The sequence below is a fragment of the Dermacentor albipictus genome, chromosome 2, assembly GCF_038994185.2.
Source record: "Dermacentor albipictus isolate Rhodes 1998 colony chromosome 2, USDA_Dalb.pri_finalv2, whole genome shotgun sequence".
In the NCBI taxonomy this organism is placed as follows: domain Eukaryota; kingdom Metazoa; phylum Arthropoda; class Arachnida; order Ixodida; family Ixodidae; genus Dermacentor; species Dermacentor albipictus.
In genome coordinates, this window is record NC_091822.1 from 179709221 (window position 1) to 179736926 (window position 27706).

Below are 27706 nucleotides of genomic sequence, written 5' to 3' on the forward strand. Positions count from 1 at the left end.
ACTCGACCTCGTGTCGCTCACACCACAGGCTTTGAATGGGAAACGCGAATCGTTTTGTCTTTTCTTTTCCCGCACAGCCTGTCTTTGAGTGACCATGGTGCCCGTGGCGGCAGACATCATGACCATGCTTATATCATGACCAATGTTGTAGCATGGACATTTGAGGGTCGTACAATTAGCAGGAATTCTTGGATGTTTATTAGTACATTGAAAAGTTACGAGGTAGTACACTAACGTAGAGACAAGGGTCCCATAGTGGGGGGCTATAACGGGACTCCTCGCTACTTACTAAAAGAATAAATGATACAATCTGCATTGAGAGCAATAAAACATAAAAAGAACGCACAAATATACAGTCAGAAGAGTGATCTAGATAATGGATGAAAAAATTACATTGAAAAAGAGTAATTAAGCCATTCAATAATAAATATAGACATATACATATGTAAGCATTCGTAGATATCAAATATGCAAACAAAAATTTCTATAAGACAAATTAAGAATGGCTTACAATTGAGAATAGGGTCATTCCATGACAAATCAGCCAACCTTCATTCGACCGTCACAAATATAGTTTAAAACACTTCCACACAATTTTTGAAGTTCGAACTTCATTCGCTACGTTCATTTTTATTGCCACTTTTCTAGCATTTTGGCTAAAACTTATTGTTGTTGTCCAGTTGAGCTAGGAGGCACCAATCAATATTTTTTTTTACCAATGGCATCTTGTGTGATCCAGTCATTCAGATGGTGTTTATGGCAAGCTGATGAAGTGGCATGACTGCAAAAATAGCCAGTTTTTAAATATTTGAATGCCTGGAATGCTTTTGGCACCGGCAAAAGTGATCAAAATTGCGAAGTTCGATTTTTTTCTCTCGGAAAGCAGGAATACGAAGGCACAAATTGAATATGGTATGGTAGCCCGGTTGACATAGTATAGCCGGAAAATATTTAAACCTTTGAAGTTTCGGCAAATCACCTAAAAAGAACTAAATAAAATTTTTTTTGCAAGAAGCTTCGTTTGAGAGCTAGAAAAGGCTACTTTGGTGGTCGGCCTAAAAATGTGTGATACATCATTAGATCCTACGTGTCTGCTATGCATGTGAAGTTACGAGATGATATTTTTTAAACGCGAAAAATAATTTTTGAAATCTTAGTACGTGGATCGCGCAGGCAGCATAGATATATGAAGCCTTACCGTCCAGCGACGAGAGATTGTTGATCGAATGTGCCCGAAAAACGGTTCAACAAACTCTGACCTGGCACTTTATTTTTCAATACCAAGACAAGCGACGTAAAGCGCCGCAGCCTCGGCTCATGTTTATCTCTTTCCGTGAGTGCAAAAAGTGTACGTCAACCAGGTTTGGGCACAACTGCTTGAACAGGGCACCTGTGAATTTTATACTCGAGCATGTTAAGGGCTGTCGAATGGCGTTAACACGATACACCGCAAGAGTTTGGTCACCCTCGTGTATTCTTTCAGTTGCAATTGTAAAAGTGTTTTATACGTGCGTCGTCTTATGACAGTCTTTGGGTTCCTGGGAGCAGGCCAGGTGTTCCGCTTAAAGCAGAAAAGAAATTCACCGATTGCAGAGCGACATACCTTTTAAAATACCGGACTCCTTGACAAAGCTAACGTGTCCTGGTATTCCATGTGCAATGGCTGCATGACACCTGGCACATACCAAGCACAAGGTGCATTGCATTAGAGCAGAAAACGCAGACAATACCAGCGTTCTCTGTCGTCTTCATGCCAGGCTGGCAAGCTTGAGGGCACGTCCGATAAAAACCGAGGCTGACGTAAGATTGCGAAAAATATTTTGAGTTTAAAAATACTTTTTTGTAAGTTCCCACATGCGTAGCAGACATGTAGATCTATGTAACGATGCATCCCATTTATTTTCAGGCCGATAACCAAAGCAACATTTTTTTTTTACCTGAACGGGAATCTTTTGGCAAAAAAAAAGGAAATATACTTGTTCTTTAGGCGATCTGCTGAACCTTCAAAGCTTCAAATATGTTTAGGCTATACAGCGTCAACCGGGCTACCATTATGTTTTTAATTTAGGTCTTGTAGATTTTCCTGCGTTCCGCGAAAGAAAAGGCAAACGGCAATTTTACTCGCTTTCGCCGCTGCCAAAAGCACTTGATGCATTCAAATTTTTCAGAAATTGGGTGTTTTGTCTTGCCATACACGCCATCTTAACGACTGGATTATTCAACATGCCCTAGAAAAAAAGAGATTGATGCCTTCTAGCTCAGCTGCAGGAAAAATACATTTTCGCCGAAATTCTAGAAAATATTTGGCAACAAAAGTAAACGTGGAGTACAGGTTTTGAATTTGCGCAAACATGCGGGAAATGTTTTCAGCTTTATCAGTGCTGTTCAAAAAAAAAAATGCTGGTTGATTTGGCGTGGAATGGCCCAATAAGAAAAAAAATTTAATCAGTAAAAGCTTTTTCACATCTATGGGAAGTACCTATGTATATTGTGCCGTCATGTGATATATCAAAAGCACTACTTCTAACATGGGGACGTGACTCATGCACCAACTGGTCTAAACTAAGGATATTGAAAACGCAGTGTTCTGGCAACACTGGGCGCGGAATTTTTATAGGCTGAGCGATCGTTGGGTTGTGCGACGTTCAGGCATATAAATTGCAACAGTTGTAGTTTTATTGCTCCTGCGATTTGTAAGCAGTAAGTCATGGCTAGTTCTTTATTATTATTATTATTATTATTATTATTATTATTATTATTATTATTATTATTATTATTATTATTATTATTATTATTATTATTATTATTATTACTAAGGATCCGCGATTGCCGGACATTCAGGTCCACCGTCGCTGTAGTAACGAGTTCCCAAAACCAAGGCACCACTGTCGCATGTGTGCATTGAAATGGAACTGCGCTTTATGCGCGAATATCTTGGTACAATACACATATTTGTAGTCCATAGGTATGCTTGGCGTACCTGAATGTCCTGGTGAAGACCTCCTGGAGTCTTCCTAAGCATATATTTGTCTCGAAATGGGGCTGCTGGACCGTAATTAATTGAACCGATCGAGAAGCTGATGTGACAAGAGCTTTGGATAACCTTTATGAATGATTTTGTTCCCCAGTCGTCCCCTTCGGAATGTTCAGACCATCATTCTACAGGGACAGCTCAGCCTAGTGAGTATTGTCTCTGCATAAAATTGCATTTTGCATGGAAGGAAAGGATTGAGCCGTGCAGTATTTTTATTATTTCGTCGCTGCGAATGAAGTGACCAGTCTAGTTCCGCGCACTGCCTAAAAATTGCGTGAGGACGCAAGATATCTGCGGTGCTTCAACAAAACGAATCCCTCAAATAATTCAAAAGTGATCTCAGTGAAATGCAGAGCATGTTAAACTACTGAATTGACCTGAACGGCAACTGCCTACTGTTGTAGAGAGCACCCTAACGCCCAGTCTACTGCCTCGACGGGAAACCAACCTCCGTATATATAGGGTTATTATGTTGTGCTTATTTGGGCGCGAGCCTCGGAAGCGAGTCAATCGCGATCGAGAAATTATCCCAATTGGGCTAGATTGCGATCGAAAGAGTGCCGTGCGACCGGGGTATAATTTTTAATGTGTGGTAATTCTGACGCCCCAGCTCGCGTTGCAGAAGGCATTTCCCAAACACGTAGTCCCACCGATGTCGTAGAAGCATCGCCTCGAAGTTGAAGAAACGTCATTGCTACGCTCGTCCTCTAACAGTCACTCCAATCAGTTTGCAGGACACAGCGCGTGGCGCTTCAATGTAGTCTACGAGTTCCGGCTTAAGTGCTCGTGCACATTCAAACAGTGCTTGAAAGCCGCAGCGTCAGGCATGAACTCTCATCATGTTTGCCATATGAGATAAGTGGGCGTATTCCTAGTAAGCTTTAAAGCCATACTTCACTGTTACACGCATCAGGATGCAAGATTGCGCCGCCAGCTAACCGTGCGCTGCGTGTGGCCTCAACCGCTTTGGCCGAGTTCCCTAACAGTGGCACTGCAAGGAACTGTACTCGAAACGGCTTGTACATCGGCAAAAGAAATGCTGTAGGAAGCATGCATTGTTAGAAGAAAGACGTACCCCGATTAAAGCCAGGTCCATCACGACTTAACTCTTATTTTGCAGCCGAACTGCGTAAATTTTGACACGCATTAGACAAGCGAAGCCCTGTGTACATGGCGTCACGTAAACAAGCATTTCAGCGTATCGAACATGATGTGGTATATTTGGCATTTGCGATTAACAAAGCTCTCACAGATAGGTATTGGAAAGGATCAAATTAAAGGCAGTCGTCGCAACAACCGGCGATATATACATATATATATATAGGTTATGCCACGTAACTTCAGCCAAACATTAAAGATGTGCAAATGCCACGTAGCTGAATAGAACCAAGGTACTGTTGTTTTCTGTCGCTTGGAGATAGCTTATTTCTTTCATTCCGCCTATTTAGATAATAATCTTGATTAATAAGCAACTTCTCAAATATTATAATTAGATGAAAGCGTCAAGGAGAAAATTGTAGAGCAACACGAAAAACTCCCCATATTGTCACGTGGTAGTGACGGTGAAGAGAGAAGCAGTACGGTGGAATGCAAAACTAGCTTTTATTGGGCGAACCTGTGCCCACAAAACAGGCTACACTTATAGCACAACGATAGCGGCGAACACGGTCGGCGATCGTCGGAAATCTGATCAGCGGGTCAAGCGCGTCGGCTTTTATAGAGCAGTCGTCGAATGTTTCAGACTAATCGTTCGGACCCGCGTGCCTTCCACAAAGTTCTACACCATTCGCGTTACGCGATGAAATCAGATAACACAAGGTTCGGCGACAACAGACAGCCGGGTAGAAGCATCGATAACTTTCCAGAAACGTCGGATACATGCAGGCACGTCCTTCGCTGTGCGATTACAGTTGTTAAGCGACGAAACGTGGTCGCCCGATAAAGATAAGTACACGTGTCAATACCTTCCCCCCTCTTAAAAAGCATCGACCCGATGCTGCAAACAAACGAAGGTAATAAACAAAAGCACTCGTAGCAAAGAAAAGAACAAAAATGGCGAAGTTTGTCAGCGTCCGTAAAAGGGTTTAAGGCGCACCACGTGGACCACTTCAGATCGTGCGCGGCGCCGCTGTGAATGCGAAATGCCGTCAGGTACGACGTCATAGTCCAGAGCGCCAATACGTCGGATGACCTTGTAGGGTCCGAAATAGCGTCGGAGTAGTTTCTCACTGAGTCCTCGTCGGCGTATTGGGGTCCAGACCCAAACACGGTCGTCAGGCTGGTACTTGATGAAGCGTCGTCGGAGGTTATATTGTCGGCTGTCGGTCCTCTGCTGGCTCTTGATTCCCAGGCGGGCGAGCTGTCGGGCTTCTTCGGTGCGCTGGAGATAGCTAGCGACGTCAACATTCTCTTCGTCAGTTACGTGCGGCAGCATGGCGTCAAGCGTCGTCGTCGGGTTCCTGCCGTAAACCAGCTGAAACGGCGTTATCTGTGTTGTTTCTTGCACCGCCGTGTTGTACGCAAAGGTTACGTACGGCAGGACCGCGTCCCACGTCTTGTGTTCGACGTCGACGTACATTGCTAGCATGTCGGCGAGGGTCTTGTTCAGGCGCTCCGTGAGACCATTCGTTTGCGGATGGTAGGCAGTTGTCCTCCTGTGGCCTGTCTGGCTGTACTGCAGAATGGCTTGGGTGAGTTCTGCTGTAAAAGCCGTTCCTCTGTCGGTGATGAGGACTTCTGGGGCACCATGTCGCAGCAGGATGTTCTCGACGAAAAATTTCGCCACTTTGGCTTCGCTGCCTTTTGGTAGATCTTTAGTTTCAGCAAAACGGGTGAGATAGTCCGTCGCCACGACGATCCACTTATTCCCGGATGTTGATACCGGAAACGGCCCCAACAAATCCATCCCAATCTGCTGGCATGGTCGGCGAGGAGGTTCGATCGGCTGTAGTAATCCTGCTGGCCTTGTCGGTGGTGTCTTGCGTCGTTGACAGTCTCGGCATGTCTTGACGTAACGGGCAACGTCGGCGGTCAGACGCGGCCAGTAATACCTTTCCTGTATTCTCGACAGCGTCCGGGAGAATCCGAGGTGCCCAGCGGTTGGATCGTCGTGTAGGGCGTGCAGTATTTCTGGACGCAGCGCTGACGGTACAACAAGAAGGTAGCTGGCGCGGACTGGTGAGTTCTTCACGAGCAGGTTGTTTTGTAGCGTGAACGAAGACAACGCGCGCTTAAATGCCCTGGGGACAACGTCGGTGTTCCCTTCCAAATACTCGACGAGGCCTTTTAGCTCCGGGTCGGCTCATTGCTGTTTAGTGAAGTCTTCCGCGCTTATTATCCCAAGGAAAGCGTCATCGTCCTCGTCGTCTTGCGGTGGGGGATCGATGGGGGCGCGCGATAAGCAGTCGGCGTCGGAGTGTTTTCTTCCGGACTTGTATATTACCGTGACGTCATATTCTTGTAGTCTGAGGCTCCGCCGCGCCAGCCGTCCTGAAGGGTCCTTTAAGTTAGCTTGCCAACACAATGCGTGATGGTCACTGACGACTTTGAATGGCCTGCCATAGAGGTAAGGGCGGAATTTAGCTGTACCCCAAATGATGGCGAGGCATTCCTTTTCAGTCGTAGAATAGTTGCTTTCCGCTTTTGACAGCGACCGGCTAGCATACGATATCACCCTTTCAAGTCCTTCTTTCCTCTGGACTAGGACGGCACCGAGGCCTAGGCTACTGGCGTCAGTGTGGTCAAGTCAACTGCAAGCAGAAGCTGTAGCGGTACCACGGGCGCTTCATCTACCGCGGGCGCCTACACAACCATTCCTGATGACGCGTGGAAGTACCAGTGGAATACACAGCCCACGCCGATAACCGAGGGGACTTACAACGTCGAAGGCGTCCCTGACAATGGCATCACGAGTTACCAGCAACTGGGGTGCGTCAGCAGCATCAACCAAGCAAGGCCCAGCACAAGCCGCACTGGTATGGAGGAAGGATCAGCCAATTTTGAAGGCGGTGCCACAATTTCCGAAAGCACCATGGTTCACCAAGAGATGACGCAGTACCAACTGGCTGATAGCACGTCGACCGTCTTCGGGCATACAGACATGACAAAAACCGGAAGCACCTGTCTCACACTTCCAGTCTACAGCAGCGGCGCCGATTACGCAGTGGCCAGTACGAGCCGGACCATGGTTCAATATGGTCCGGCTCGTAAATCGGATCGTCGGAAATCTGATCAGCGGGTCAAGCGCGTCGGCTTTTATAGAGCAGTCGTCGAACATTCCAGACTAATCGTTCGGACCCGCGTGCCTTCCACAAAGTTCTACACCATTCGCGTTACGCGATGAAATCAGATAACACAAGGTTCGGCGACAACAGACAGCCGGGTAGAAGCATCGATAACTTTCCAGAAACGTCGGATACATGCAGGCACGTCCCTCGCTGTGCGATTACAGTTGTTAAGCGGCGGAACGTGGTCGCCCGATAAAGATAAGTACACGTGTCAATATGTTGCTCGATAGGTGCTACATAAATGTTTTTCCGAGCGTGAAAGAAGCCCGCTGATAGGCGCAAAATGCCTCTAGCGGCCAGTCGCGCGGCAATTTGGTGTGTACTTACGGTCTCCTGTCACTCTTGAAAAAGCTTTTATGTAGCACGTGTGAGCAACAGAAGGTTCTTTTTCATGTTGCTCAACAATTTTCTCATTCACACTTTTCATCTAAAAGTATAATACTTGCGAAATTGAATAATGAGGACTAATTATCTAATTAGACTGAATTAAAAAAATTTATATAACTATCTCCAAGCGACAGCAAACAACATTACGTAGGTTCTGTCTAGCTACGTGTCATTTGCACATTTTCAATGATTGTCTCAAGTTACGTGGGACACCCTGTACACAGTGTCCCGTTTGTTAGAAATAGCATACCTGGAGGTTTCCTTGCGTAATCCTGCGTACGACGAACGACAGTTGTGCAAATTCCCCGACAACAGCAAAATGGCCGTCAAAGGGTGGTTCTGCTGGCGCTACATTCCAGCGGCTCTGTTTGCCCCAGCTTGCTGCACGGCTCCACGTTTGCTGTGCTCCTCCGCGACGTGTAGACTGGCAGAACGGTTTCGCGGTGCGCCTGCGGGACGGAACAACTCTGGACAAATAGTTAGCAGACATATATTACAACGCCTTTGCCGAGATGACTAGTGGTGACAAACAAAACCCTCCTCAAATCGCAGGCCAGTCAAACAGATACACGCTGGCGAGCGAGCGCATTATCCCACAACACAGCTTGTGGAAGGAACGCAACTGGTTCCGTTAAGGTGCCGTTAAGGTGCCGTTACGGGAAATAACCAGGCATGGCAAGCCCGCAACTCCTGTACCGTTAGCTGTTTTAGTAATATTGTGGTTTTTAAAGCAGTGTATGAGGTTTTTTTCGGAGATGGTGGCAGCCCTGCCTTCCGGAAATATTCAGAAATTACATCCAATGGTCACTGTAATGCTTCTCAGCGACCAGCTGTTCCCACTGTTCAAATCGCGACATCAGCATAGTTGGTTGGCTAAACGGCATAGATTGCTCGCAGAAGGTGTTGAAGTTGGGCCATTGCTATGAGAGACTACTTGAGTCTTTGAGGGACTCCCTCGTAGTTTTGTGTGGACAGATCAATTGTCTGGCCGAATTTGATCTCAAAAGTCCATTTCGAGGGGGAAAATAATGCAAAGAAGGGGTAAGGCGTGCAGACATGGACACAAGAAAAGAGAAGTGGACAACACGAACGCCGGTGTTCTTCTTCTCGTGTCCGTGTCTGCACGCCTTACCTCTTCTTTGCATTATGAATCCTTACCAACTAACTCAGTTTTCTGTTGTTCTAAGATTCGAGGGGAAAGCTTTCACGTAGCGTAGTAGTGCTCCTCGTGTGCCTCTCCGTATCGTGGATTTCCTGACAGTGGCATGTGTGATCGAGTCAAAGGCCTTTTTTGTTTCATCGATTGCGACCAGAATTCTTAGGTCGATCAACGTACACACGGCGGCCGTGACGTCTTCCTAATGAGGAGGAGATTGTCCCATGTGATGAGATGAGCTCGAAAGCTGGTTTGATGTGGGTTGAGAATTTCGCTCGTTTTGAGGAACCAGCCTAAGGCGACTTGCAACCATCTTCTCCTTTACTTTCACGCGTATGATGTTAGTGGTATTGGTCAGAGGCTGACGACGCCAGTCGATGGCTTTATTGGGTTGAAAATTGAATTTGCAGACGACTCCTTCTCGGGGAAGTCGTCAAAGTTGAAAATATGTATTATGTGGTCAGGAGGCTCGCTTTTCAATCGTCCGATAGGTTATGTTATACCTTATGCCGTATAGGCCGGGAGCACTGCCAGTTTTGTCGTTCTGTAGAGAATCCTTTAGTTCGTCCATGATAGAAGGAAGGTCCATGCCCCAGTGCTGTTCCGCTATGAGAAAATCCAACAATCGCAGTTATTTCGCCACGTGGGTTGTCCAGTGGCTGTGAAAATAATTAGCCAGACGTGCCACTTCTTCGTTCGACTTCTGAAGACGTAACGCGATGTTCACAGCTACATTTCCTAATTTTTGACTGCTTTAATGCAAAGGAATTTGTGCCGTATCTCTGAGAGATCAGGTTTTTCGTAAAGGTTTGTGCAGTGGTCTCTCCACGCGGCGCATTTCAGCTGCAGCGCATGGCGCCAAACCTCTGCACTTGCTTCGTTAAGTTGTATATTTGCTTCAATGGACTGCCTGTTTGGTCTGTAGCGCTGTTGGGCTCGCAGGCCTGTAGCCCAGAGGTTTAGAAGATGCGTGTCTGGTCTCGCATTACCTCCTGATATCTATTCAGTAACTGTGGCTGTTTTGATAGCCTGTTCGACATTTTCAAGCAAGTTGAATGAGTTATCCTCGCTTTCAATTTCACTTCCACACGTGTTCTTCAACGTGTGCCTGAATAAATCGTCCTTGACTGTTTTCACTCGTAAGTTTGGCGGTTTTGTGCAGCCGGTAGGTATTTATATTCTTTATGGGGAAGTGGTCGCTGCTCATTGCGTCACTTAAGACTAACCAGATGGCTTTGAGGCCCCCGGTCGCTTATGTGAAGCCAGAGTGCGTGTCTACTTGGCGCATGGGTCTCAATGCGCGTGATTACACAGAGATCATTCAGCAGCAGTAGGTTTGTGTTTTCAGTTATGTTTTTCATACCTTCGCCCCGAGATGAGGAAGTTGCATATTCACAGTCGGGATGCCAGGTACAAAATCCGCACCAAAGAGCAGTGTGTATTTCCCTGGGAAATTTTGAAGTTCTTTAATCCAATGCATACAGTCTCCGACTTTGTTTTTTCGGCGGGCACGTACGATCGATCATGTATTATCCTCCTGCCTTCATTGTCTTAACGGGACTCTAACTGCAACTACTACTCTGTGCGAGCAAAGTTTATAGATTTTGAGGCTTTAAATACCATAACCACTATCTGATTATGAGGCACGTCGTAGTGCGGGCACCGAAATAATTTTGACCACCCGGGTTACTTTACAACGTGCACCCAATGGACAGTACACGGTAGTTTTTGCACTTTGCCCCCATCGAAGTGCGGCCGCCATGACCGCGATCTGACCTCGCGGGACCTCTTGCTTAGCATCGCAACTCAGTGTTGTGCTGCAGGTTTGCTCCGGTGAGTTACGAGAAAGCATATGGTCTGTGAAGCCACTTGTGAACAAGACTCTGCCGGCGTTCCGAACGTCATGTTAACTTTTTACACTGCGAAAACAAAAACCTGCGCGCAATATAGGCCGCACGGCTCTCGAAGGTTACGGGCTGGGAAAAGCGGCGAGAAAATAGCATCCGTGTGACGCTAAAGCGAGTTAAGCATGAATAACGAACTAGTTAAAGTTAGCACCCTGCCTGGGCCTATAAAAGGGCCACGTGAGAAAGCACCAGCTTCGGAAACTCCTAAAAGTTATGGGAATCCAGATTGGCTATCTCGTCTGCTCTGTCAAATCTCGCCCACATGCCAGTTTGAACAGTCCAAGCAAACAATCGATCTATTGATTTTGGCTGCAAGAAATCGAAGGTAAACTGTAAGGGAATCTGCAACCATATCACGCGGAGCGGAGGCTGACAGCCTTTTGTGCTCTGGTTATATTGTCCACTAATGTACCAGCAATTCGCTGTTTCAGCATGGGAAACTACGCCACCTTTGGTTACTACGGCTCCATGAACATCTTGAAGATGATAGACAACGTAGGTGAGTGGTCAGTTAAGTTGCATGTTTTGCCCGGCTAACGGCGGTACCATGTGATGACATGATGTAGCGAAAGAGCACAGACACAAAGAAGAGACGCACAGAACACGTCGCAGGCACAGAGAACAACTTTATTGAAAGACATTGAGCTACATCATATATAGTCTTTCAAATGCGACAGGAAAGAAGAGACACATGTATGTGTGTGTATATAAGTATAACGTCACTGGCTTATCGTCACTGGTCATAACATGCCAGTGACGATATACTTCAAATAGGCCAGTTTCACTCGTCCAGTGATTTCCTTTCGTCTACTGAGTGTCGCAGACGAGTGGCCGTCGTTTCATCATCTTTGAGTGAACGTTGCGCCAATAAATGCAACCAGCTTCGCACAAAACAAATTTTTTTGAGGGCACAGTCGGCGGAAACAAAGCAGCCGACCGGCCATCTGGATTTCAAAAATGAAGGCACGGAGTGAAGCGGCTCCAGCGACGACAGTTTCCTTTTCGATGCCAGAATCGTAACGTTCTTTCGTCGTTCCTTCCCCTCAAGTAATCAATTAGACCTGGAATGCCCCAGAGTCACGCTCGCAGCTTCAATTTAGCACTTAACGAATGCGAAACAATTGAGACCCTCCGGTCGCCTCTTTCGCGTGGATACGGCTCGGCAGAAACGCTTTTTCGCCAGCGCTCGGTGATTTCTTTTCCGTGCTGCGCCAGCGGTAACACGTCGCCTAGAGGATAACAAAAGCACGCTTCACTTCTGTTCCAAGAAATACTGCGCTTTATAGAGATTGCTTTTGGGGCCTTGCCTGCTTGCAGCTCAAGAACGCAGAAGGAAATCTACAGTAAAGGACAACAAAAAATGACATGTGAACTGCTGATATAGCAATAATGAATGCCGTTCGGAATAAAGCAGTCATAAAACAAACCGGGAAATTTGGATCGCTTTCTGTGCCATCAAAGCCAACTTGGCCCGGAAAGGGTTAACGGGTCATCCAAAAGAAACTCTCCGTCACACCGAATATATATCTATTGAAGATTCAGGGCCCCTATAGTCGATGGGTATAAAAATGGGTATAAACGCGCGACGGAATACGGCGCGCTTCCTCCCCTTGTGCACACGAGATTGAGCCGCCATCGTCAGCTAACCGTCGCGCGCTTTCAGTTGCACACAGAGCGTACGGCGCGCGAGGACGATGATATCGCGAGACGAACCCGGTACGTATGCGTCGCAAAGAAAATCTGTACAAGCCTGCCAGAGGAGGTCAACCCAGCGCGCCACCGCCTACCTTCTTCCTCCGTGACGCTTCGCCTCGTTTATCTATCCCCACTTCTTTCAACGTTACCTCTATATTCCTCTAGGTGGCCTTAATTGGCCGCGCGCTCAGCGCACTCCTTCTTAATTCCCACTGCGCGCGGTTCTCTCTACCTCCGTCTTCCTCCGTCGCTTGCTTCGCGGCTTAAAACAGACACCGCTGATTTCATAAGCTGGTCAGTTACGCTTGCGCGTAAAATGACCGTGACTATCCCGTTACACGAAAGTTACATATAAAGGGAAGAATAGGACGCTGAAGCCTCGCCTTTAAGAGTGAAACGCGTTAGCATTCAAAGATCAGATCCCTAACTGCTTCACACGCTTCCCGGAAACTGCAGCTTATATAACCGCAATGTTTACCAGGAAACGCTGGCGGCGAAAGCCAAGCACAAAGGCGACCTTTCTGGTTGAAAGGCAGCCTCTTGCTTGGGTCTCTTGTTATTGTGTCGCACCTTTTAATATTTGAGTCTGGAATATTAAGCATAAAAGCCTTGCGCTGTCGGTGTTTTGTTTCATGAGATTTGTTTATGGGCTGTCAAAACTCAGAGGAATAACTTTGTGAAGAATGAAAGACAAAATGTGAGTACCTTTGGTGCTACAACAACTACTTAGTGCCGTATACAATGCCTTTCGCCCCAGACAAATACCGCCGATTGAAAGAGCAGGTCAGTTACGCTTGCGCGTAAAGGGCGCGGATTGCGTGAGCGACCTATCTAGCTATCACGTGGCGTCACGAACTCAGCTGATCGTCGTTAAAAAATTAAATTATAGAGTTTCATGTGCCAAAACCACATGTTGATTATGAGGCACGCCGTAGTGGGAGACTCCGGAAATTTGAACCACCGGTAGTTCTTTAACCTGTACCTAAACACAAACACGCGGGTGTTTCCGCAATTCGCCCCCATCAAAATGCGGCCGCCCTGGCCGGGATTCGATCCCGTGACCTCGTGCTTAGCAGCCCAATACCATAGTCACTAAGCTACCACGGCGGGTCTGATCATCGCGCTGGTGCACCAGCGTGGCGGCTACGATGACATCAGTGCGTGCCATCTGTACGACACTCCAGGCGCATTTCTGCAGTCGGCGTCGCTGTGAGGTTCACAATAAAGTTCAAGGGCGATAACGTCGTCGCCGCGTGCCGTATGCTGCATGTGCAAGCGAAAGCGCGTGATGGTGAGGTGACGATGGCGGCTCAATCTCGCGGGCGCAAGGGAGGAAAGTGGGGTGGGAGTGCGCCGTCTTCCGTCATGCGCAAGGCATCGCGCGGAGGGAAGTGAGGGGAGGGGGCGCTCTACTCCGGCGGCTGCTGCATATGGCGCGGCCGCGGCCCTATCTTGAAAGCGATCTGCGCGACAAGTACAGAGTCTAGGTTCCCCGGGGGCTCAAGGCTTCGGGTGTGATATACGTTCTCGCCGCTCAGTTTGCGTTGAAGCGAGAGGCAGCACGAAGGTCGATTTGCTCGCTGCTGCTGCCGCTCTTCCTCGCGCCAGCGTTTTGACAGCGACTGTCCGTTTGACAGCGACACATCTCGTCGAGTGAGATGTGTTTGTCTGTGCGCGCATGACATAATGCTTGCTAATTTAGTTAGTAAGCAAATGTTCATGAATTTATATGGCCGATAATGCTACTTCGTATAGCTGTCTACTAATTTGATATTGCAATCGATGCTTCGCCTTTCGGTCGAAACTGCGACTTTTTTTCGAATCTTTTTGTGCGTGTGTGTATGTGTGCCGTGATGAACACGTACAGATGCGCATTATTCTGTACGTTCTTCGTGCTTGGCTGGGGTAACTCAAATTTTGGGGACGCTTAAGCTTCGCCTTTAAGAGCGGAACGTGCTAGCATTCAAAACCCCATACGTGCTTCTTCTCACGTTTCCGGGCAACTGCAGGAAACGCTGGCGCTATGCACAAAGGCGAGCGTTGTGGTTCTTTTCTTTTTATGGCGTACAAGGAACTAAGGTGGTCGGGCCGCTCCTACTAAGACAGACCTCAATCGGCAGCTGGAAAGAGTTTGTGTTTGAGGTTCCGCGTAATGGAATTATGTTATCGCGTATATTTAAATTACATTCCGACGCTATCATGTCTGTAGGTTGTAATTTACGATTCTTCTGACGCCTTTTACTAAAAAAATTCAATTAGTTCAGTAACTTCGCGCTACACGGAGGGCCTGCGTGGTTGGGTATGCGTGGTTCGGAATGATTATTCCCGAAACGACGGTCGACGACGCCAGATTTCTTGCGACGCGGGGCTCTTAACGCTATCGCGTGAAAATTAAATCAGTTGTAAGTGTAGCGCCCGCTGTATCTGGTTCTCTGCTCTTTGTCCTTGTCCTGATTGCGCGACAATGGTTTCATCAAACCAACTCGCTCAAGAGCAAGTTATATCAACTTTAATGAAAGTTGTCAATGTTGAAGCGATGTTTTATGCGTGTATATAAATTACAGCTGCTGAAAAAGACGTTTCTTTAGCCGTGAGCAATGTACGGGACGAAGTTGGCTTACGGGAATTAGCTGTGGCTGGTTATTTGTAAGTGCTGCGGCGATGTAGTGTCGCTTTGATATCGTTAATTTGTATGTCAACGCTGTGTGACTCCTAATGTTGTTTAATCTTGTTATCAAGATAAATATTCTGGCGTCCGAAACCCACGTACCTGTGAAGCAGAACTGCTGCAAGTTGGATGACACTGACAGTCAAAACATACGTTATGCTTTTTTGACTTCCGCGCGAAATCCCCATGCAAACGAAAGTTCAGTGCTTTCAGGTTTTAAACAAGGGGCAAAGTTGCATTGTGAAAGGTGCAAAGTTCTGTGCGGAATAGGATACCTGAATTTTGCATTTTGATTCCCGTCATTGAGTCCCGATTCTGTGTGACATGCTTTTGCTATACCAAATGCTCAATTTTGCTTCTCTCCCTGTCCCTGGAAGGAGGGTGAGGTGAAGTAGGCGACTTAATTTAATGTGATTTGATGCTCGTTATTTCTTATCGCCGCAGCTACCGCAAGCGATCTTTATTTTTATTTTTTTTCAGGAAGCTACTCAAAGGCGGGGTACAACCACCCTGTTATGTGGCCTGGAACGAACGCAGTGGGCAAGATGAATTCACACTACAGGTGCTTCAACCCTACGAATGCGGTGCGTTTCGTTTATTATTGCGTTAGCTTTATGAGTGTCGCAGTGAAGAAAGGTGTATGTGTGTGAAGTGTGGGAAGCCGGTCGCGTGGTAGAGGTAGAGAAGGGATTGGAGAGCTTAGAACAACAATGAAAATATTGCGCCATTCGAACTTCTTTTTTTTTGGTTCATGTATATATTGTAAGGAAGACACAAGACAAGCAGAGAACCGATTCCCGTTGAGCTGTCCTTTATTCCTTCCTCCGTTCATTTTCATTGCACGCACTGTCTTGTGCTGCTGAGTCGTCCGTCTCAGAAAGATGACGAAAGGATGATTCCACGGACAAGTCTTGTCGTCCGTGGAGAAAGGTTAATACACCCACACATGCTACCTGAAGGCTTCCGGTTGCCTTCACCCAAAAAGATCACGTTCTCGTGACGCCTGCGGCAGAGGGGATGCTCCACATGCGCCGCCAATGTTTGTGAGTGGTGGCGCTGGCTAACACTCCCAGGGTTCTACTAGGAAACATAAATACCCAAGAAAATGGATGGTGAAACGGCGCCGCGCTAGCTCAATTGGTAGAGCATCGCACGCGCAATACGAAGGTTGTGGCACCGGTCCCCACCTGCGGCAAGTTGTTTTTTCATCCACTTTCATTTCCATTAATTTATCCGTTCTTTATTTCATTTATTAGACACAAGTAATTTCCCCTATGTTGTCCTTGGTGTCAGTGTTTGTTAGCTTCTTCTGATATGAGACATGCTCCAACTGAAACGAAGGGGGTGGCAATATTTAACTCTATTGATACTAGAACTCCAACGACACCAACAACAATATAAGTTCATCATTCAGTCAATGTTTATTAAATTATCGACACAATTGCCTGCATTCGTCTTTGCACGTGGCTAAGGTGCACAATAATGGCAAAATATTACGTACTGCATAAGTAAACCACAGCATAAAACAGCAAGAAATACAAGAATGTATGTCACAGCAGTAGAGGCACTGGTTTAATGCTGTGGATATTCAGACTGCATGGCAAACAATCCAAGACAAGTTGTGTGCGTTGCCGTGTATCCATAAACAGGCTGGTGTTAGTTAAAGGTCAATACCGAATAGGTTCAAGCAAGTTCAAGAAAAGCAACAAGAGTGAATTCGCAAGGATTTCGACGTTTTTACGTATTCTCAGAAGTCAGAATGAGCTAGAGTTATTGCAAAAGTTGTCAATTTAAAAAAGGACTACTGTGTCTACACTACGTAGCTCTTCGCGGGGCTTCAATGCAAACATTATAAATGAGATGGCAGTGACCCATATCACCACGCGCGACCGTCTGAAGAAATACAGGATCTGCTTTACCACCCTCGATCTGAAGGGGGTCCGCGAACGCATCGCAATGTGGTTGGGGCTAGAACTATCAGCCTGGAGGAAAGACGTGCGCGCATGGCCACCGCGCGTCGTTAACATCGAATTACGTCCCTGCAGCACGACCGTCGTCGCCGTTCTGGTCCCTGCGTTTACTGCGAGCAATGCCTTACCATTCCGGGCTTTAAGAAATGTACTCTTGTGCTAACAACACATATTACTTCTACTTCTTCCCTCGAGCCATAAGAAAATGGAACGGCCTAGATAAATCTATAACTGCGCAGGATTCCTTGAAAAAGTTCGCTGAGCTCGCAGCCTCGTCAGTCTTGTCAACAATCCAGACCTGATGATCATGTTCAGACTGTATTGATTTTGTGTTGTTGCCCACTCAGTGTGTAACTGGCGTATTACTGTACTGTACTGTATACTGTTTGTATTGTTGCCCGCTTGATGTGTAACTGGCGTATTACTGTACTGTACTGTATACTGTATTCCTGTATCTTGCTGATAAATCCACTCCTGTAACAGTCCCAATGGAACTAACAGTATGTTAAATAAATAAAAAAATAAAATAGACACACTTAAGCGTCCGTACCACCACAGAAAGCAACGTTGTTGCTACAGCACGGCAGTGACCGCTTACATAGTTACACCGGTGGATCTGTCATGCACTCTAGTTCAGCAGCTGCAGTGTGTGGCCGGCTAAGTCTGTCGAAATAAAATTTAATATATTACATTTGACAGCGACGATGGCCACTGAACTTACCATCCTGCGTGCAGCAATTCAATATATCGGCCGGGAAACGCCCCAGAAATAGACTACCTTCGGCAATTCCAAGGCAGTCACCTATAGTTTACTCTCTGTATTACTACGTGGACCTTACGTACAAACTGCCGTGCACATGAGAAATTGAGAACGAACATCCCATTTCTCTTTCAATGGTTGCCAAGTGATTTGTTAGGGACCGAGCCACTCGATCTGTCCATGACCGTGTTGGTTGCGTTGCTGTCCCGATGTCGAGAGCGGATGCAGCAGGAAAGCTCCACGCGATGGCGTGCGAGCTTACGTTGGTCCAACAGAACTGCGCAGACTTTACAGACCAGCGCATTAGTTCCACGGATGCCTTTCTAGCTCTGCCTTTCGCACGGCTTACGCCAACAGGAGGTGACTCATATTTGTCGTGTATGGATCGGAGCATCATTCACTAATGTACGTATACGTGCCTGCTCGAAGTGGCCAGTGGACTGGAACAGGATGTCTGTGGTTGCAGAGAGACGATTGCGCATATTTTGTTCTCCTCTTCTCCTTTTTTTAACGCGCAGAGAAAAGCGCTCTGTGCCACGCTCGACAAGTCTTTTTTTTCTTTTCTTTTTTTTACTGTAGTCGTTTTCACATGCCTCATCCTTTCTACCCATTCCCGATCCTTCAATGCAGAGTAACCAACCGGACAGTTAATCTGGTTAACCTCTCTGCCTTTCTTCTTTTACTTTGTTTCTCTAGCTTTCTGTCACTAATCGTTTTGCAAGTACCGTTCCATATAATGGAGGCGTATTCCAGCACTGAACGACGAACATCTGTCTATAATGTGAGGAAAGGGGGTTCGTAAAACCTCTAGACAGACGAAAGATAGCTCCTGGGCACCTGGGTGCTTGATGTGTGAAAGTTTTCACGTGAAGAGAGGAAGTATGAGAGCCTTCACGTGAGGAGGTCACTGGTCTCGTTCACCCGAGGCAAAGTACATTCTTAGATGGTGTAAGCAAACGCAAACTGGTGCGTTTGTGGCTGTACGATAGTATAGTTGCTTTTGCTTTGCTTAAGAGAAACGTGTTTTCTCTACAGCGGTCGTCAAATGCGCTAACGTCTCCTTGAAGAGTCAAAATCGAGGACGCAGGTGACTGATATGAATGTGAATACGAATGATGATAATAATAAATGTAATCATAACATAACAGTAACCTAATTAAAACTGTAGTAGACGTCAATCGAAAGAGGACAGGGCTGCCTGTACTGACCATTGTGCTATATATTCGCTCGACCTTACTTCAGTACGGGCCACCAACGCCCTGAAAACGATTGTGGCCAACGCTTGTCGGATTGATTGGTCCAGGTTTGAAAGAAACATACAAAATCGTAGACATTCGTCTGGCATATATTTTCTCTCCCTGCTTCCTTGTTTGCAGAATGAGACAGATGCTCGCTTGGTGGCCAAAGGTTCGAACCCGATCTCACCAGGATTTCGGGTGAGTATTTTTCGTCGAAGTTGCCGCGCCTTCCTCACGACAGATGACTAACTAAACACATAGATACGTTCCTCGTTTCATTTTGTGACATTCGATGAACATCGTGTATTTTCTTTTTTTTTTTTGTGGCGTCTGCTAAATGTTACGCTGGAGCTTTGTAAAACGTAACCTTTTTCATATTACCGTTAAGAGATTTGGTGGCCTGGATAAAACAAAACGCAGAACGCTTAAATTGATCGCAGTTATAAGTATTTAAAAAAGCGCGAAAGATGTCCGTCCGTTGTTCCGTAATATCGCTGGTTTTGGTACTGTTACGTACTGCATTCAGCAGAACCGGAACAATTGTAGAACCCTGTAGTTTTGGCTTCGCGTGCGGGCAAGAGGCACTGACCCCCTAGTCATTGCAGAACATGCATAAACCTTGCGTGGTATACACGCGGGCATATGTTTTAGGTTGCATGGACCGAGTAACTGCTAAATATTAATAAAGGTAAGAATCACGCCCCCGTGAAATGTTAATATATGCGCAAAATCCGTATTCGACCAGATGCGGCGCATATACGGTGTACGCCAATGTCGTGCGCGGTTTTATCAAAGCATCACCACGTTTTTCTTACTAAATTTGAAGGAATGACGTCATTCGCGTTAATTTGACGCCGACTTCAACCATTTTTCCGTGCTCTCCACGAGGTGATGCCTAGATCCCTGTGCGCTGCACCGTGACCTTGCGAGCCCTCAGTGATCTGTGGCACATGGCGCTAAAATCCCGATTTCGGCAGTCATATTGTAAGAGAAGATACCGCAGCTAGGATTTCTTCAGAAACTGAACTTGTCATGAAACTTCATGACGCAGTAGGAGAGCTTTTTAAGCGGCCAGTAGCACTGGTCGGCCAGTAGCAACGTCCACTGGTATGTATATGCACAAGTGCGATAGGCACTTAGTCACATGTTAACGCGTCGATGACAATTTCGGGACCTTTATGCAGATAAACTGCAGCACCGCAGCGGTGACCTAGTGCTAGAGCACCCGCCTCGAATGTGGGAGGCACTGAGCTCAAATCCCGGTACCACCGGAAGCTTACTGGTTCTTTTTTTTTTCTAATGGGTTGTTTCCTAGCCTGGTGCTCGGCTTCTTGTGAGGGCCCTTCTCGAAAGGGGGCCCTATAGAGATTTCACGAGCTGTCTCTGGGCGCCTTTTGTCGAACCACGCAGAGCCTTGTTGTAAGGCATCCGCAGCGGAAGGCAATTGCTGCCATGGGGTACCTACCGGTAAAATAGGCACAAGAGCGGCTCGGCCCCAACCCGAAGGCGTCCCCACTTAAATAGAGGCACTTGGGGGACATATGGGAAAAGGCCGCAGTGGGCGTGGCCCAAACCTCCTCTTTTGTGTGCTCAATTTAGGGCGCAGGCCCCCATTCCTAAGCGTATATTCCCTGAAGAAGGCCAAACGACAGACCGGGGCGCACTTGTGCCCATTTGAACCAATGGATGTTCGGCGGTGGTGAGAATCGAGCCCACAACATCCCGCAGCCGAGGCGGGCGCGCTACATATAGGTCACGGCTGTGGCCCCGCCTATTGCTCTACCTGAAAGCTCCGCACAGTATTGCTTCGTCAAAAAGCCGTGAGATTGGCGTGAACAAACCCAACCGCTGCAATGTTTACACCTTTCTGCAATTTCTTATTATTCATCTGCAGCGTTCTAGACTGACCTTAGGATTTAGTGCTATATAATTCTCTCTTTTGATGAACTCATAGCCGCACTCTTTGCCGATCCCAGCATAGTGTAGGATGTAGAAGTGTTAGGTAGGGTAAAGGTGCAGTGATCATAGGTTAGTGACGTCTAGGATTTCCCTCAGTATGAAGAGAGAAAGAGTAAAATTAGTCAAGAAGAAACAAGTCAGTCTAGACGCAGTGAGGATAAAATCAGGCTAATTCAGGCTGGTGCTCGCAAACAAATATGCAGCTTAAGAACAGAGATGAAGAGGATACAGAGATAATGAATGAAACCATAACTAGGCTTATTTCAGAAGCATAAATTGAAATGGTAGGTAGGGCACCAAGGCAACCAGTAGGTAAGCTCTCCCAAGTAACAGAGGCCCTAATAAATAAACTACAAAGCATGAAAGTATCAAGATTCAAGAGATCAGACAGAATTCGTGAAACTTTCAGAACTGGTCAGTAAGTACAGAGTAACGAGTAACCGAAATTACAACGTGAGAAAGACTGAGGAAACAGTAAAAAAGGGATACAGCTCGAAATCAGTGAGAGGAAAACTTGGAATAGAACAAGCCAATATGTATACTGTATATGTATATGTATATATAGTATATATGTATACTATATATGTATACTGAATGATAAGTCGGGTAATATGATCAGCTACTTAGAAGATGTATACTGACCTGTACAGTGCACAGAGCAGCCACGCCGCCTCATTAGAAGTAGTAATAAACATGATACAGAGGCTTCTTTTATAAGTAACGATGAAGTTAGAAGGGCTCTGCAAGAAATGACCTGTGGAGAAGAGGCAAGAGAAGATGGAATAACAGTAGATCTAATCAAAGATGGGGCAGATATGCTTGAAAAGCTTGCGGCTCTTTATGCGCAATGCTTCACGACTTCAACGGTCCCAGAGAACTGGAAGAATATCAGCATTACACTAACTCACAAAAATGGAGACGTTAAAGAATTAAAATATAGACCCATTAGCTTACTTCCAGTATTGTATAAAATATTCACCAAGATAATTTGGTACAGAATAAGAGGAACACTTCAGTCAACCAAGAGAACATGCGGGCTTCAGGAAGGGATACACTACAATGGATCACATCCATGTCATCAATCAGGTAACCGAGAAATCTGCAGAGTACAATCAACCTCTCTACATGACTTTGATAGATTACGAAAAAGCATTTGACTCAGTAGAGATACCAGCAGTCATAGAGGCACTACGTAATCAAGGAGTAGAGGAGGCTTACGCAAATATCTTGGAAAATATCTACAAAGATTTCACAGCTACCCTAATTCTCCACAAGTAGAGAAATACATATAAAGAAAGGGCTCAGGCAATGTGACGCAATCTCTCTAATGCTTCTCACTGCATGCTTGGAAGAATTATTCAAGGTAATAAACAGGGAAGGCTTAGTAGTGAACATCAACGGCGGATATCTCAGCAACCTTCGGTTTGCAGATGACATTGTCCTGTTCAGCAACACTGGTGACAAATTGCAATAAATGACTGATGACTTTGACAGAGAAAATGTAGTAGTGGGGTTGAAGATTAATATGGCAGGAGACAAAGATAATGCTCAATAGCCTGACAAGGGATCAAGAGTTCAGGATCGCCATTCAGTCTTTAGAGTCTGTGAAGGCGTACGTTTACCTAGGTCAATTACTCACAAGGGACTCTGATCACGAGAAGGAAATTTACAGAATAAAAATGGGTTGGTGTGCATACGGCAGACATCGCCACGTCCTGGCTGGAAGCTTACCACTATCATTGAAATGAAAGGTGTACAGTAAACGTATTCTACCGGTGTTAACATATATGGGGCAGAAACTTGAAAGTTGACAATGAAGCTCGAGAACAAGTTAAGGATCGCGCAAAGAGTGATGGAACGAAGAACTTTAGGCCTAACGTTAAGAGACAGGAAGGGAGCGGTGTGGATAAGAGAGCAAACGGGAATAGCCGATATTCTAATTGACATCAAGAGAAAGAAAATGGAGCTGGGCAGGCCATGTAATGTGCAGGATGAATAACCGGTGGACCATTAGAGTTACAGAATGGGTGCCAAGAGAACGGAAGCGCAGTCGAGGAAGGTAGAAAGCTAGGTTGCGTTATAAAATTAGGAAATTCGCAGGCGCACCTTGGAATCGGTTGGCGCAGGACAAGGACAAGATCGCAGGGAGATCATCATCAGAGTGGGCATAAAATATACTAAGCGATTATAAAATATGCTCTTGATGGTGATGATAAAATTTAGTTACTGCAAATATTGAAAATGGCCACCAATCGAACGTATGTAGTGGAAGTGCAGAACCCGAAGCGTTGAGACCCATTCAAATTGTTTTCGTAAATACAGTCTATCCCCTCGACAACGAACGCCTTCTACAACGAAATGGCCTGTATAATGAAGGAATAATTCTGTTCCGGTTCTATTGTGGGGTGTGCGGTGCGTGACCATTACAACAAAGTGGCTTGTATGACGAATGATTTCGGAAGCCGCAAGCACTTCCTCCTCATGTGTTTGACTGTAATTTTAAACAGAACATGCATTTTGTGAGCACGCTGTGAATCCTGTAAGGGCCACCGTGCTGTGAAGCACAGCGTGAAAAGCACCGATATGAATGCAACCGTTGATCCATCATGTGTCGAAGAGCCCGCGCGTCGTGCAGATATTTCGGCTGCTTACACGTAGCTTTTTAATAATAAAGCTTGTTCCAGAAGGCCATTTTTGGAGCAACATTTCTAACCCCTAAGCCGCTAAAATATCGCACATTTTTGCTGTCACCTTGTTATAGAAATGTCGCCGGTCGCTTAATAGAAAAAATCTGTCGCTAACGCTCAAAAAATCGCTAAATCTAGCAAAAAATTGCTGAAATGGCAGCACTGGCTGCGCGTCTCTGAAGTCTTTGACGATATGTGCGCGAGCAATGCTTGCACCGTCGATAGCGGTATTGCCCGACGACGCGCCTCCAGCGTCCTTGTTGATATCGCGACAATATAGACAGAACGTAGTGGAATCCGTTACCACCATACTTGCACACGTTACAGTAACAAATAAACGATTGCAGTTACAATTGCTTCACTAAAAAATGTAATTGATTACATTGACCAATTTTTGCCCCACGAAAGTAAATGAGGAATTGCTAAAGATATATCGATTACGTCGACGTTACATTCTTAAAACTTATTGTGCGCAAACAAACAGGGACGAAGAATAGAAGTAACACAAGAACGACCGCTTGTCCTTGTGTTTCTTCTATTCTTCGTCCCTGTTTGTTTGCGCACAATAAGTTTTAAAATGAATCTGTTCCAACTAGTCCGACTCGCAGTCTTGACGTTACATTCCTCCCAATTCGACTAACATAGCAGTAGTACAGTATATAGAGCTAACTGGTCTTACTCCTATTCTGCGTCCTCTCCGTTCTTAGCTTTTCAAAAGTCTCTTGTGAAGATGTAAGCCTTGCTCACAAAGTGCGTGCTGCAGGTAAGAGTGGTGTTTTAAAGTAGAAAAAAAAAAGCGTTGCGTTAAAGATTGTGATTTCTCAATGCGTCATGCTCGCGTCTTTGACGCAAAGCACTTGATTGTTGCTGTGGCTCGGGGAAGGCTCTCCCGGTAGCACCAATGAAAAGCTGAAAAAAAAATCAAAGTTAGTATCCCGGTATCGTCTTTCTAACTGGTCGTCGTTGCCAATCCGCAGGAGGGCCGGTTCAAATCATCGGATACCATCTTGGTTGGGCGTTCAGCTGAGGAAACAAATACTGAACGACAGGGCTTGCCTGTCTGAACATGGCGCATCCTCGAGGTTGCTGCCGTAGTCCGGCCGCTGGCGTTTTATTTATAATTACTGTAAAATTCTTGTGATCAAAGCTACGTCGCCTGTTACAGCTTGTCTCGTCAATAAAGCAACTGGTTACATGTAGTTGGTCACTGAAAAAAAATGTAATTAAATTACAGTGAGCGTCACCGAGTAAGAGTAGTCAGTGCTCAAACCTGCGTTGCCTTCTTCAGCTTGTGTTATCGATAAAGTAACTGATTACACGTGATTGGTTGCTGCAAAAATGCATTTGAATTACAGTGAGCGTTACCAAGTAAGAAAAACTACCAAAAATGTGAATGATTACGAGTATTTAATTACATGTCATTGATTACGTAAAGTTTTGTTACCACCTCATTTCAAAGAACATGATGATGCCTCGAGTGGAGGTCTATTCGTGATGACAAGGGTAAAGTATAAGCTTTCGCTCGTGCTTCCTCTAAACTCCGCAGTTCTTCCGGAGACACGCTCTCGTCAAAGCTCACCCACGGCCGGAGTATCGGCTTGACTTGGACGCCAGGGCTGACATGGAACAGATCTACCTCACAGCTGTGATGCGGGTAAGAGAGAGAGTGCATCGCTGTCCAGGAAGCAGCAACCTGTAGGCGGCTTATCTTGTTGCGGCTAATTGCTACGCGCGCTCAGAGCACTCTGCGTGAAGATATCGTTGTCACACGCGTACATGAATATTAATTTCCTTTAGCGCAGACTATATGGATGGGGAGTTGGGGGGGGGGGGGGCGAGAAACCATGGTGAGGGGCGCAATTACGGGAACACGATTAGATTATCCTTACTAACAGCAGCTGGTTGCAAAACGAGAAGCAGGTCTTCGCAGGGCTAACCACAGTTGCAACTATTAAAGCTGCTACCTGCTTGACCTTAGCAGGAGAAATCCTTACGTTTTCACATATTTGGAAATGTTGGGAGTATCAACATTTGTAAGTTTGTAGACGTGCGTCGCGAAACCCTGAGCCAGCCATGCATCTGTAGCGTACGACAGCATGAATGATCATCACATAGGGTGACGATGTGTTGAAAGCCACAAATGCCGGATTTGAGCCCAAATATATAAATTTAGAAAAAGCGATTTCTCCACCTTGGTTAGTTGCTCTGAACTCCGCGCCCACTGGGTCCCTGCTGTCATGCAGACCTAGACAAATAGACAAGAATAGACAAGAAATATTAGAAAAAGTGCTGTTCCTGCCGTCGTTGCCTGCCATTGTCTTCGCGAACTCGTTCTTACAATGCCCAAGGACGAGTTCGCAGCCCTATCTCGGCGTAGTGTTATTCCCATGCGTAATTGTGTTTCTAACTCGCATGCTTGCTTTTTGCAGACCTACTGCCGCTACCCAATTATGAAGGCGAGGTCAGTACGTTTTTTTTACCCATCCTAAACTGCTTTCGAGCTTAATCTACAGGGTGTCCTAGGTAACTTTACCCAAGCTGTTTAACGAAATAGAAAAGATTTAGAAAACATGGGACAAGATACAATTGTAAAACATACCGTGTTCGGTCGTCAGGCCTCTGACGAGCGAACACCATAAATCTCGAACTCGTGTCTTGCACCGTGTTCTTTTTAATATCTTTTTCAGTTGAAGAGCTTGGCTAAGGTCCGCTGAGACAACTCTATATAGCAGAGTCCCTCATGCATAGAAAAAGAAGGGACCTTTACCAAGCGCCATTGACGCCGTTTGACGCATTTATTTACGAGGTGTCATGTTTAGAAGTAGCGCTGTGGGCTGGGATTGGATTACCATACTTAAGTGGCAAAAGTATCGTTCATGCTTGACAGCTTCCGGATTATTTGTTTTCCGTTACTAAAACCTGCCTTTACTTTTGCGCGTCTCTTCCCGCAGCGTGAACAAAATGTTCCAGCACAACATGTACTTCCAGACCGCTTACTGCCCAGAAGTCGGCAAACTGAAAATGGGAGCAGACAAGATGTGTTACATATGGCACAGCACGAGAAGGAATTATTGAGACAGCGTGGAACTTTCCATCATCGCATACGCACCAGCTCATTAAAGAACGCCATGGCCACTTACGTCACGCCTCCGTTACCTCGGCGCCCGCTAAGGAAGAGACCTTGCTGGACTCCTTAGCCATGACGCTCGCGGTGAAGAAAGGCACGGGATTGGCATAAAGAAAGAAAAAGTTAAAATCCAGCTATCTCGAATGTTTTAGAACGAACCTATGCAAATTGCCGTTCGCAAAAAAAGAAAAAGAAACGGTGCGACGCAGACGTAGAAGCGCGTAACAGGAGATGACAGGTCGTCACGCCTTGCTCAACTACAACACGTTGGGAGGCTGAGCGTTTGTTTGAGCCGGCGCCTTCACACCGGCAGCGTAACCAAAGGGAAATGTTAACCCCTTGCACTGCCACTTCCTAGATATCTCGTGAACTCACCCTTCGACAAACCCTATATATATATATATATATATATATATATAAGCTAGTGACAACCATACCTCCTACTTTCCCGCAATATATGGGACAAAGGCCACGTTCTTCGATGGTACTTTTTTAATATGAAGTCAATAGCCTATGGTTTTTGATGGTTCTTCTGTTATATGAACATAGTGACAGAAATACCTCCTGCTTTCCCGCAATATATAGAACAAAGGCCGTGGTCTTCGATGGTACTTCTTTAATATCAAGACAGCGAAAAATAGCTCCTGCTTTCTCTCAATGTATGAATCAAAGGCCGTGGTCTTGGATGGTAGAGGAGGAGGAGGAGGAACGTTTATTGCGGAAACAGTTGCGCGGTTTATTCCTGGGTGGCTCCCTCTGACAGGGCTCCACTGGCGATCGCGGCTCGCCGGGCCTGGTCGAGGGTCGCTACTTGGCTTCCCAAGTCCAGTTC

At 46.1% G+C, this 27706-nt stretch overlaps 1 protein-coding gene across 2 annotated transcripts in view; it reads left to right on the forward strand.

The window, feature by feature from the left end:
* LOC139056347 (uncharacterized) overlaps positions 1 to 26886 on the forward strand; it is a 184517-nt gene extending 157631 nt beyond the window's left edge. For both annotated transcript variants that reach the window (XM_070534512.1, XM_070534511.1), the window contains 7 exons: positions 3129 to 3180; positions 11202 to 11269; positions 15614 to 15717; positions 19240 to 19299; positions 25294 to 25401; positions 26177 to 26208; positions 26699 to 26886. In XM_070534512.1, coding sequence (XP_070390613.1) covers positions 3129 to 3180; positions 11202 to 11269; positions 15614 to 15717; positions 19240 to 19299; positions 25294 to 25401; positions 26177 to 26208; positions 26699 to 26822 — 548 coding nt within the window. In that variant the 3' untranslated portion in view covers positions 26823 to 26886. The remainder of the gene's footprint in view (positions 1 to 3128; positions 3181 to 11201; positions 11270 to 15613; positions 15718 to 19239; positions 19300 to 25293; positions 25402 to 26176; positions 26209 to 26698) is intronic.
* The last annotated feature ends 820 nt before the right edge of the window (positions 26887 to 27706 follow it).